The sequence below is a fragment of the Punica granatum genome, chromosome 8 (genome assembly GCF_007655135.1).
Source record: "Punica granatum isolate Tunisia-2019 chromosome 8, ASM765513v2, whole genome shotgun sequence".
Classification (NCBI taxonomy): Eukaryota; Viridiplantae; Streptophyta; class Magnoliopsida; order Myrtales; family Lythraceae; genus Punica; species Punica granatum.
The window spans coordinates 10,801,175-10,814,318 of record NC_045134.1 but is presented as its reverse complement, the minus strand read 5'-3'; the positions used below and the strand labels follow the sequence as shown (position 1 = coordinate 10,814,318).

The window sequence follows — 13,144 nt, the reverse complement described above, 5'->3', positions numbered from 1 at the left end:
AATATTAAAATATTGGAGATGCATTATTTATTTCTCGTATGTTCTGTTCTGTTGAAAATTTATGTAAAGATAAGCTGGGGTCACTGGTGAGATTGATTCTTTTGATTGCTAGTAGATGTTTCGAAAAATAATTGATTGTTGCCAAATCATCAAACTTAATATGGATTGATTCTTTAGAGCTCGTGTGATTGCGTTTATGGCCAATAATGTTTATTAGTTCACAGTAGGCAGGGGTTGTAGGAGGCTTTTCATTTTCATTTCAGGTATGATCTTCAAGTTTGGAGGTGCGACAGGTATGATAAATATTAATATATGATATTATATTTATATTAAGCCTCAATAGTACTAATGATTAGACTTACGTGGTTTATTGTAGGATTAAGAATGTTTAAGCCTCAATATATATGGATTGGGTCTCGTTGACTATTCTAATATGTTGATAGATGACAAGCGGCAATCTTAGGGAAATATATGATATATGAAGGTGGATTAATCTTACTCATCTGACCATTTTCTTCTCTGAGCTTACAATTAGAGACATGCTTTTGTTGACATTCCAGTGGGCACATATGTTGAAGGGTAACAAGCGAAACGGATGGTTGTTTTTGGGTTTAAAAACATTTTGGTCAAGGACAGTGCAAGACATGTTACATTCGAAAATCTGAAATCGGTTGTCTTTGATCTAACAGTTCAATATATAGGTTTCCTATATCAACAATTTTGTGGGTTCATGAGCTTTTCTTTTGGATATACCTTCTCTTGATTGTATCAGATGATGACTCATGGCATTTTAAAAGAGGAAGCATACTCCTAGTTGGTTCTCTAGGCACAACTTTGTTGTCAGTGTTTTTCTCAATCAGTGATCCTCCTCTTGCATATAGTATTGTTTTCCGGATTTATTGGTGGCGATATGGCGGATTGTGGTCTTGAGATCTTTTTGAAACCTCGTCTCAATTAACTAGAGATGGTATTTCTTGTTAGTATGGCTTTGGAACATCACAATGGGGATGTTATAACCCTTAATGTTCTAAATTTTTCTGCTTCCTCAAATAAATTTCGAGCACGAAATTTTTATTAATAGGGTGATTGTGAGACATAATATTTCTTTTATTTCAAATAGCCTATATATATACGTACACTTACATACTTATATGTATGCATATATTATATACATGTGCTGGAGCAATTAAAAAATAAAAATAAAAATGAAAGGGGAGCATGGCTCCACGTGGGCTCAAATTTTCCGCTGAGCAACCTTCCACCGCCTTAGCATTTCCTCTATCTTCATCCATTGATTTCTTTTCTTTTTTTTCTTGTTCGTTTTGTTTTTTGGAGGAAGAACAGAGGGGGGAGATAGAGAGGGAGACAGAGAGAGATGGGGGGACGAAAAGAGCAAAAACGTGAGCCCGCCATTTACTTTTTTTTCTTTATCTTTCTTGTTCTATTATGCTGCTTTCTTTTTCTTCCAATCTTCTAATCTGCTGCGGAAAGTTGAAGAAGAAACAGCGGTTGAGAGAAAGAGAGAGAGAGACTGAGAGTTAGAGAGCTTGAGACGGAGCTCACGGATGAGGAGTTGAAGAGACTAGAACTTTGCATTCTGGAAGCTCGTCTTTCTTAAATATTATATTAAAAGTTTGGTGAGTACTCATTTTTTTTGTAAAATGATATATATATATATATATTATATGAATACAAATTATATGGAATACTATTTAAAAAGAATATTGTGATAGATATAGATTAAGAAATCGGTTCTGTTATGTTGTGTGAAAAGATTTGAGAGATATTGCCCTCTTATGTTTCATTTTGACTTGAAACATGCGATGTGATTGTGCATGCTGATCATGTATGACATATGTGATGATAATATGAAATAATATGTCGAGATTATGCTTGTGTCTACTGATATTGTTTGATCGTTTATAGCCATAGGACTGCTAATCCGGCGGGATATAAAAAGGGACGCCTAGATCGCTGATTCGGCGAGATATAAAATGGACGCTTATACCGTTAATCCGGCGAGATACAAAAATGGACGCTTAGACCGCTGATTCGGCGGGATACAAAAAGGGACGCTTAGACCGCTGATCCGGCGGGATATAAAATGGATGTTTAAACCGCTGATCTCGCGGGATACAAAAAGGGACGCCTAGACCGTTGATCCGGTGGGATATGAAAAAGGACGTCTAGACCAGTGATCCGGCGGAATATAAAATGGACGCCTAGACTCTTATTGTCGGAGGATAACGGGTAGCCCCCACTTATGAGAAATGAAATGAGGAATTTATGGATATGAGTGCAAGGTTACGGTACCGTCACAACTCTGTTGCGAGAAAATGCAATCATATAGCTATATTGATTGATTGTACTGTATATTGTTTGTATGATCTGATTGCTATAAATGTGATGATTGTTGAGGTTGTCTGAAGGTATTCGGTGAAAGCCGTGTTATTGTTAGAGCTTAATTGAGTCAATGTATGAGTGTTAAGTGGTGCTGAGTTAATGGTTAATTATAATATTATTATATGGTTATAAAGATAATTGATTATTTAAGAATGAATTTAGTAGTTATTTGTATGTATTTTATAATATGCTTTGTCGGCAAATTAAATGACTGACCTGTGAATGCTAGTATTATCTATATGAACACTTGGTCGTTTAAAAATATATTTATTACTTCATATAGTTTTATTTTATTCTAGAATTTAGTACTCACTTAGATGCGCTCACACCTTACGTATATTTTTTCAGATGAGTTAGGAGCCAGACTAGCAACACAGGAGAACTTTTTGGACATCGGGGATAAGCTTGGAGGACTAGGTAGGAACCTTCGTTATTGGATAAGTATTCTTTTTGTATAAAATGTATTGAAAATGTTACGATCTGAATATTTTGTTTAGTTGGTTTAATGATGTAGTTCTGCTGGAATATATATATATATATATATATATATATATATATCTGTGTGCGTGAGAGAGCTTGCTGGATTGGTGTGTTTTTGGAAGTTATGGAATGTTAATAGTTCATGTGATAATGGATATCGAGGAAATTTAGGGAAAGATCTGCCGAGATTTCAGGTCGTGACACTTGACAGGTCTTATTTGTCACGTATTGATTCAGGTGATTCGGCGATTATTCCCTCTAATTAAAGTCTTGGATTTGAGTCTTACAAATGGAAAAGATTCACAATCCGATGAGCTTTGACCTTAGTCAGATGAGATCTTATTCAAACCGAATTAGTAGAAATTCATTGTATTTTCATATACTAGAGTTGACATATGGAGGAAAAAAAAAATACACCGTCTCACAATTGTGAATCCGTGTCACGACTCATAAAGAAGAAGAAGAGCAATTGCAGCAAACCAAAAAAAAAAAACTGCGTTCACCCAAAATCATGTTTCTCATTATACAATATATATATATATATATATATTATTTCATTCGTCCAAAAAAATAACAATAAACAATATACCAGATTACATCATTGTATCTTTATTAAAAAATAGATATAGATATAGTTCATGAGCCATCTAAACAAAAATTTATGGTCTCTAATTAAAATAGGATCATCTACCTCTCTATATATAATAATATGATTACCTCAAGATGATGGGGAGTCTTATGCATTCAAGATTACAACTTCGTAATTTCTAATCATGACAGTTGATGAAGAACCTTTTTTTCCCCTCAAATTTCCCTCCATATCCGAAACTATAGAGCCTATCATTCCAAAAGAACACTTTTTCATAGTTTCTAGAGGCAAGGTGACAGCACAATATTACGTCAATATCATGTCCTCCTTGGTGATGACTTGAAAAAGTCTCGCAACTGAAGACATACTTCATCCTATGTGAAACATTCCTACTCGTCACTTTGGCTTTTATTATTTTATATAGATATAGATTCTTGCTCTACTGTACAACATTTAGTCTTTGCTGGGAACTGGAAAGGTGTATGAGATGAAATTGATCTTTCTCCAATTGCTTGGTGTCCCTTCTTATTGACAATTCTATAATAATAACCTCTGTCGTAATTACTCAAAGCTGCCCTGCTTTCCATCTATAATACATAATGTAAAGAAGAATTTGTGCGTTAATTATGCTTTAAATTCTCTAATATAAATAAGTAATTTTATTTTTTATAATATAATTCAATTTCTGTGTAAATTATTTTCTAGATATTAATTCATTTGTAAATAATTAATTCAATATATCAATATAATTAGTTAATCAATTCTTATTTATTATCTTATAAAATGATTCATATTACAAAATTTAAAAATTTTTTATACAACAAATAAATATAATTTTTTATAATAGAAGTTTATGCTCTAAAATATTTTAAACAGAAATTACATTTGCGTTTTATTGCACTTATTTATATTATAGCAACTTAAGTATATAATATATATATACATATATATATTTCCATCTATAATGTAATAATGATGGAATTTATATGCATTATCATTTGTTTTATTTTGTCTTTATCATTATACACAAACTATAACATTAATAATTTTTTAATATTACAGATAAGACGTTATTTGAATATTAATTGCAATTTTAATTATAATACTCGTAGGTATTTCTAAATGTTTAGAAGTTACATATCTATAAATATTATTGCATAGTAACATTGACCGAAAGAGATTCATTTTAGAAGAGTTTATTTCATAAAAAAGAATGAAAATAAAACTAAACAAACATGTTTGATTATAAATTGAAAATACTGCCTTATTCATTGGATGCGTTACTTGGTAAGAAAACATTTTGTCATAACTGTATTTTCCATATGTTAATTTTTTAACTTGATTTACATGTAATTTTTAATTTTTTGTTAAAGATACTAAATTTGAACTTATCATAATTGTTTTTAAAAATATATTAGTACAAATATGAATAGAATAAATATGTGAAAATCTCATACATCGCACGGGTAGTAGGCTAGTGTCTCTTTTATGGAGCGATGATGTCGTCATGCATATCACTGTGAAAAATAATAATAAAACAACATCGGAAAAGTCCACAATTGACAAATGACATTGCCAAATAGGAGGGCTGCTAATGCCTTCCAGATGATAGTGAAGAAATGGACACCCCAACCAAGCTCCAATAATTTTTGAGTTATCCAGTCTATGTCTGAGTTGCCTCGTCTGAACATGTGGGACACACTTACTAGGCAATCCCATGTCGGCAGCAGGGTCTGCCCAAGCATAAGTTCGGGGAGACTATTGCTTGAGGTTCATAAGGCAGATAATATATGATGCTCGTAATAAATGAGGCCCCCAAGTTTGAATATTTTATTTACAATTATATATATGCACCCATATTAAATGAGACCCCTTATAATTTCCTTGGTTCCTAATAAATTTAATTCATTCTCTCTCATTTGCACTAATTAGTCAAGTCCTACCAAATTAATTTCACACCATTAATTCCTATATTTTCTCTTTATCAATTTAAATATTTTGCATTTTCCCACAATCCCTCATTATTAATTCTCCGTTATCTCTATCAACTCTATCCCAATATCTTTATTTTCACATTAATCCGCATCATTCAATTTACTCAGCTCTAGAGTCACCATTATATACTAGCCTACTAACCCGGGCGATGCACGAGTGTTTTATTCTATTCAGATTTGTACTTGAATATTTTAAAAGATGAGCATTATAATTGAAACATTTTCTTTTTGATAAAATCGTACACTACAAGAAATTTTATATGTAGTGACAAATTCTATTGCTAAGAAAGAAATTTATTACAAGAAAATTATATTGTGATAAGAATATTAAATTACATTAAATAAAGTCCATAATGTATATACTTAATATGTATGTAGATGCATATATTTTTATATGTATACACAAATTTTTAATATTGTGTAAGCGCCGAAAATTAAGTATTTCCATAATAACTAACATATACGTATATAACTTAATATGCATGTATATAATGCTTAACTTGTATATTGTGATAAGAATGTTAAATTACACTAAGTAAAGTCTCATAATACACATACTTAATATGTATGTAGATACATATATATTTATATGTATACACATATCTTCAGTATTGTGTAAACGTTACAAACCAAGTATTCCCATAATAACTAACATATATATATATACATATTTTCATATATTGTGATACACATTATATGCGAAAATAAGTTTATCACCATAAGTTGTATAAGATATTGTGATCAAACGTTATTTTATTATGATACACTTATTAGGACGAGCTTATTTTGACAAGATCCGTAATAAATTATTCTCTATTTTCGTGGCAAGAAATCTTATATTTTATTGTGGTATTACAGTAGCTTTAATAAAAAAATAAAAATTATATGCATAATTTAAGGTCATATAATTATCATATGGAAGACACAAATTACGAAAAAAATCACTTTTAATTCGGTTACTCAGGTGATGTTTCTAATGAACACTCAATAGTTTTATTAGAAATCATGTGTTTGCATAATTTAGTTTTAAATTAAGTATCATAATATATAATTATATATTTTTTTGAAATTAACCTCTCCTAATCAGTATTTATGTTACAATAATACTCATAGATATGTAATTTTTATAAAGAATTTTACAGTTGATATTCTTTTACAGTTGATATTCAAATAGTTTTATATATGCAAAGTTGTTACTGAAATTATCAAGGTTTAAAATATTATAATAAAAAAAATAAAGACAAAATTAAACAAATTATAATACATACAAAATTTCCATTATTGCTATATCGATATAAAAAAGTATATATATATACTTAAATTGCTGGAATATTAACAAAAGCAAGGAATTACATGTAGCATCTCTTTGAAATATTTTAAAGGGTCTAATTCTATAACAATAATTTATATTTATTCGGTAAATAAAAATTTCAAGATTTTTTTTATGAATCTTCTCAAGAGAGTAAAATTAAAAAATTTTAAATTTTTAAAGAAAATAAAAATAATTATTTATATTAATACATTTAATACTTAAAAATAAATGGACCCGTTCTACTTTACATTATGTATTATAGATTTATCCTAGACCCAACAACTTAATTCCTTTCTCATTTTTCTCTAACGGTATTATTTTTACTTTTAAACTTATTGAGTTTACCAGCAACAAAGAGAGAATGATTTATTTATTTTTTGAATAAAAGTATTAGTTCAATCACATTCCAATTTACACTAAATGATGTTAAACTAGTTGTAACTATATATTATTTAAATAGAAATGAATTTTTCAAAATTAAAACTAAAGAAATCTTACCTAAGATCAACGAGACTACGACTCTAAAGGAAGATCAACTTGATTAATTGTATCATTAATAAAAAATGTTATTAGAGATTGATTATAAAAAAAAAAATAATGATTTTGCATAGCAAAAAGTTAGAAAAATAATTTTTCATAAAAAAATTATATAACTTTTTTAAATAAGTGAAAAATACCCCTTACTATTTTCTTGGTTTAGGCCATAAAGTCCCTTGGACCGCCCGTGAATTAAACTGACCAGACCTCGAATGCGACGGTTTGCGGCATATGCCTTTCTTAGTGTCACTCTTTATTTTTATTAACATTATTATTTTGTCTATCTTTAGAAGCCACGTATGGTCAGGTCTTTTTCAGTGTCCTAGTATAATTTTTGTCTGAGAAACGAAAAAGCTGACTTTATTTTCTGGAAAAACCCTCAAAAATGGGAAAAATAAAATGAAATTGCGCATATGGAAAATAAGCAAATGGACTTAGGATCTTCTGTCGGGGCGGCCTCAGATATTTTCACGTTTCGTTTCATTGTTTTCTTCGAGCGAGCAAATTCAGTTCACGTTCGAGAAGACTGACGTCCCTTTGCAGAGAGATGTGGGAAAACGACAGTGACATACGACGACTTCTCCACATGGTCCTCTCTCCGTCAGCGCATGAAGAAGAAAAACCCCACAAGCAAACCACGCTCTTTCACAGCTCACTCAGAAGAAGAAGAAGAAGAAGAACAACAATCGCAACAGAGCCCCAGCAAGACCCAAAACCCTGCATTCACCTCTGAATTCCCTGATCTAATTTAATTTCTCTCTTTTTCCTTGAGCATCAGAGCCTGCTCTACGGGCAGTAGTTGTGCTCTGTTTTGGTTGAGGAAGAGGAAGGAGCCCAAAAATGGAGTCTCTGCTTCTGAGTTCTTCTCCTCCTACCCCTTCTCCACTTTCCACTGGTAAGCCAGCCATTCCTCCAAAGTTCTGATTTTTTTGGGCTTTTATGGTTGAAAAGCCATCTGGGTATGTAGTTCCGTGTTTTTCTTGAAATCAATTAATTGATTGAGTGACTGGTTGATTAAACCTTCTTTTGTGTCTTCCCCATTTTTCGGTTTTCTCTTCGAGGATTGACAGTTGTGGTGGGGTTTCGCGTCTCTGTTGGTGTCTTGTCTCATGCATTTGTGTCGTTTTGGCAGGAGAAAAGATTTGGAGGGGCGACACTTTCAAGAAGACCTGCTTGGCAAGTATGTCTCTTGCTCCGCTGTGCAGAATTTGACCTATGTTAGGCTGCAGTTGAATGAAAATGACTGAAACGTTTATGAGATGGAAGTGATCTTCTCCAATCGCTCTTCTTATTGACAATTCTATACCTCTTTAGTAATTACTCAAAGCTGCCCTGGTTTTCATGTCTCTTCGAATATGCCTCTGTTTTACTTGCTTGTGGTAGTGTGTCTCCCGGCAACTTAATAGGTATATATGGTCTGCAACCATTCTGGTCTCTCTCACCTAAGCTTGAAATCGATTTGAAATTATGTCTGCGGACACTTTTGATGTGGTTTCTTTCAAAAAACGATGGGGATTTAATTTTTATCTATGAAAACATAAAATGCAAAGCCCGGGAATTGTTTAAAATAAAATGTACTCAAGTTCATTTTAGTTTTCCTGTCTAAATCGAGCTTGGTAAGAAAGTGTTTTCTATAGCAAGGTTCTTAAATGTCTTGCATATTTGCTTTGTAGAAATGCTCAGTATTCTTTAAGCTAGTAATAATTTGATCATTATTTAGGCTAGTAGTAATTGTTAATCCACAGAAGTTGATTTACAAAACCAGCCATGAGGATTGCTTGTCTCAGTTTTGTAAAAAGTTTACGCCATCTCTCCCTTCGACTTACTTCGTTCGTATAAGAGTGGGATTCCTCATAATTGGGGATTTCAATTTCAGGTTCTTATGGTTTACAAGTTGCTAGGAGCAGCACATTGAACATCCTTAACAAGTACTCCGTAGCATACCATCTTAACAACCCCCAACCGAGGTCCATATCGCTTCAAAGAAGCAACAAAACGCACTCAGTTAATGCAGCCTCTGGGCAACCACTGGAGTCTGAACCTGGAGCTTATAGCCCTAACAACTCATGGAATTCTTTGAAAAATGCTGCCGATGCCTTTTACCGGTTTTCCCGGCCCCACACAGTTATAGGCACAGTTAAGTCTGAAATTAACTTTGGGCGCTCTCTTTTCTTGAGATTTAGTTTACTCAAAGAACTCACACTTGGCTTTATTTTGAGCAGGCACTGAGCATAATCTCAGTTTCTCTTCTCGCAGCAGAGAAGTTATCCGATTTAAATCCCACGTTCTTCACTGGATTATTGGAGGTTATTCTGAACAGCATATAATTTTTTACCTACAGATTGATCTTCTTCTTTTTAAATAACAATCTTGGGCTGCAAATTTTCAGGCGGTTGTGGCTGCCCTCTTTATGAATATATACATCGTGGGTTTAAATCAGTTGTCTGATATTGATATAGACAAGGTATGTCAAGCTGTGCATCTCTTAAGCTGGTTGCACATGCACTCCCACTTTCCATATTTAGTGGCTTTGTCTGGTTCTGGAGGATGGCCTCTAATTCTCTAAAATGCATTTAAACTACTCCCTGTGAAATGCAATTCAAACATCGCTGCCTAAATTTTCATCTCTTTAAAAGAAAAATGGAGAACAGAAAACTGAAAGCTTGCTTTGTCTGCATTCCCAAACTGGTACTATGGTTTTTTTCCCCAAATATGGCTATAACATAACCCATTTATTCTACCTCTCAAATAATCATTAGTATTGTGCTTTACTCTTCTGTTCTGCAACAATTCGACTGTCTTGTTTGACGAACAAAAACTAAGTTATTTTGATCATGTTTTCCTTATTTGACTCTGCTTGCAATTTGCTGTGTTGCAGGTCAACAAGCCCTATCTTCCCCTGGCATCGGGAGAATACTCTGTTGGAACTGGCATCATGATCGTGACATCCTTCTTAATAATGGTATCAGGCTGCACATTATGCTTAAAACAATCACTATGCAAAAGAATGCTGTCCATACAAAGCATCTATATTTCAGTGAACAGTCTATTAATAATCATTTTTCTGATTGCAGAGCTTTTGGCTTGGCTGGGTTGTAGGTTCATGGCCATTGTTTTGGGCCCTTTTCATCAGTTTCGTGCTTGGAACAGCTTATTCAATTAATGTGAGTAGGGGCATATCTGTTTAAATCTTCCTTGACCAGCAAAAAGGGGAAAAATATTTTATTTTCCGAAGCATAATGAAAGCTTTTCTTGCTGTCGACTAGTGGCTGCTCCATTAAGTCTGATAAATACTTATGCGATGTTACGGCAAAATTTGGAGTAGCATGGACTAGAGGGCATATATTAAATCAGTTAAGGGCTTACTGGGGCTCAATACCAGTACTTTTTGTTCCAATCCCTTGACCTGGATCATGTTAAGTGGCTGATTCTTCTAGAGGTGGTGGTCAGGTTCACAACAATGTATATCAAATGTAGTTCGATTTAAAAAGAAAATCAAACGAAACAATTAGTCTCACAAGATCTTCTTGAAAATGTCATATTTCAGGTGCCATTACTTAGATGGAAGAGATCTGCAGTTGTTGCTGCGATGTGCATTCTGGCTGTCCGTGCTGTGATCGTTCAGATTGCATTTTTCCTTCACATGCAGGTTTGTCTACCCTGACATTCTCTGCTCCTCGTAACTGTTGAGTATGTCTTTTTGTATGACTAGAACCAGACTCCCATCTGTCCATTGATTGCTAATGAAGTGGCTCTATTTCAGACTCATGTGTACGGAAAACCCGCTGCCCTTTCACGCCCAGTAATATTCGCCACTGCCTTCATGAGCTTCTTCTCTGTTGTTATTGCGTTGTTTAAGGTAGAGAAGTTGGACTTTCGAGCTGTACATTTTTCCATGATTAAAAATTGAGGTTTTTAAGGAATTGTCACTGAACAAGATGCGTGCAAGTGCAAGACATCCTGTGAGGATAAATCTAGCACATAATTTCCTTCTTGTGTTGAATATCAAGATGGCAGATAAAATCGAAACTGGGAATTGTTCTTTGGAACCAGATATATTTCTAAACGCTCCGCGTTTTCCTCAGCCTTTGAACTCACTACCTACTATAACGTGTACAAGTTTCATATATCAAAGAATGCCTGAGGTTCTCCTTCTTATCGTTTAATTGGAATCTTTGCAGGACATCCCCGACATTGATGGAGATAGAATATTTGGCATCCGATCTTTCACTGTGCGTCTTGGCCAAAAGCGGGTTCGTGTTTTGTACACACAGTTCCCCTAAATTGAGATTCTTCCACACTGATTGCTTTCTAAGTGTCATTTCCTGCTTGGCAGGTTTTTTGGATATGCATATTACTCCTCCAAATGGCTTATGCTGTTTCCATTCTTGTTGGGTCGATGTCTTCCTATCTTTGGAGCAAAGTCATCACGGTAATATATAAGTTTCAACTATATTCCGATCTTGTTTCTTTGGCCATGTTCTTCATCTTACATGGATCATACTATGATCTGATGTGGTATGCTCTTCATGTTGGCTCGGATACAGGTCTCAGGTCATGCTGTGTTGGCCTCCATACTGTGGGCACGAGCCAAATCTATAGATTTCAGGAGCAAGGCTGCAATAACTTCCTTCTACATGTTTATTTGGAAGGTAGCTTATCGAACTTGATCACTGAACCCTGCCCCTTTGCAGACATGGTGTTGTGAGAAAGGCTGTGTCAGTGTGGATTTCAGTTTAATGCAGCCTAGGACTAAAAGCAGTGCATGCAATTTCTGGTCGATTACCCAGTTTTTAGTCTTCAACAATGTTCCTGATTGCAACACAGTTATAACTCTTCTGTGATCACCAATGCCGCCTTCTTTCACCTGGTAAACTGAGATAGAATAAGATCGACCCAGTACCAACACAAAATAATCCAAATATGAGAAGAAATGCAGTAGGTGGACAGTACAAAACTGAATGTTTCTGGGTTCGGGTTTGAACACTCTCTGGTTCTCTACTTTTTCTTGTTAATTAATTGATTACGTCATATTAATAACCGGCTCTTCCTTCGGTTTTTGCTGTTGTGCAGCTATTTTATGCAGAGTATCTGCTGATACCGCTGGTAAGATAAGTTGAAAGGATCAGAAGATGGTGTAAATGAGCCTCAGAAATGTCGTTAGAAGAACATATCATCTTATTGAGGGAAAAACAGTTTGGAAGTCTCCTGTCGTTACCTTACGCCTTTCAACTCACTAAACAGTAGCAGTCGCCTTAAGTCCGTATTCTGCTAACCTTTTTCCTGTGGTTCAACTAGGATTGAGCAGCTTTGGTAGTACATAAATTATGGTTCTCGGCCCCCACCCACATAGACTATGTTTCATTTTGTTGTGAACTCAAAATGATATGTTTCAGAGCCTTATTGTCATTTCAAAAAATACTAATTGGTTATTTGTAAGTGACCTCATGGGGTTTGGTGATGGCCAGCAACAACGTCTTGATCTTCTGATATGGTTTTGGAATTGAAAAGGCTTTCTGGGCTAAAGTATTTCATGAGGCTTTTGGTGGATTTCTGATAAATTATTGGTAATGCATATTTCCGTCAAGGTGGGAATTTACATTCTAATCCCTGATGGTTTTTTACATTTACCATTTGAGTGAGAATGTTAGAGTAGAAATGTGAATTGTCATGATCTAATCAAACAGTGGGCTAAAGTATTTCATGAGGCTTTTGGTGGATTTCTTATGAATTATTGGTAATGTATATTTCTGTCAAGGTGGGAATTTACATTCTAATCCCCGATGGTTTTTTACATTACCATTCGAGTGAGAACGGGAGAGTAGAAAT

At 34.0% G+C, this 13,144-nt stretch overlaps 1 protein-coding gene across 1 annotated transcript; it reads left to right on the top strand.

Annotated features, from left to right (window-relative positions):
• The first annotated feature begins 7,817 nt into the window (after window positions 1–7,817).
• LOC116189243 (homogentisate phytyltransferase 1, chloroplastic) lies at window positions 7,818–12,938 on the top strand. The gene is made up of 13 exons (XM_031518814.1): window positions 7,818–8,210; window positions 8,448–8,495; window positions 9,192–9,451; window positions 9,538–9,621; window positions 9,705–9,779; window positions 10,194–10,277; window positions 10,390–10,479; window positions 10,863–10,964; window positions 11,079–11,174; window positions 11,497–11,568; window positions 11,652–11,747; window positions 11,863–11,967; window positions 12,389–12,938. The coding sequence occupies exons 1-13, from the start codon at window positions 8,156–8,158 to the stop codon at window positions 12,428–12,430; spliced, it is 1,209 nt and encodes a 402-aa protein (XP_031374674.1). The 5' UTR covers window positions 7,818–8,155; the 3' UTR covers window positions 12,431–12,938.
• The last annotated feature ends 206 nt before the right edge of the window (window positions 12,939–13,144 follow it).

Excerpts from the sequence above, each read along its gene's own strand:
- LOC116189243 (XM_031518814.1), top strand. The coding sequence starts at position 8,156 with ATGGAGTCTCTGCTTCTGAGTTCTTCTCCTCCTACCCCTTCTCCACTT. Across the intron at positions 10,278-10,389 it reads TGACATCCTTCTTAATAATG|AGCTTTTGGCTTGGCTGGGT; the intron begins GTATCAGGCTGC and ends TTCTGATTGCAG. Across the intron at positions 10,965-11,078 it reads CATTTTTCCTTCACATGCAG|ACTCATGTGTACGGAAAACC; the intron begins GTTTGTCTACCC and ends GCTCTATTTCAG.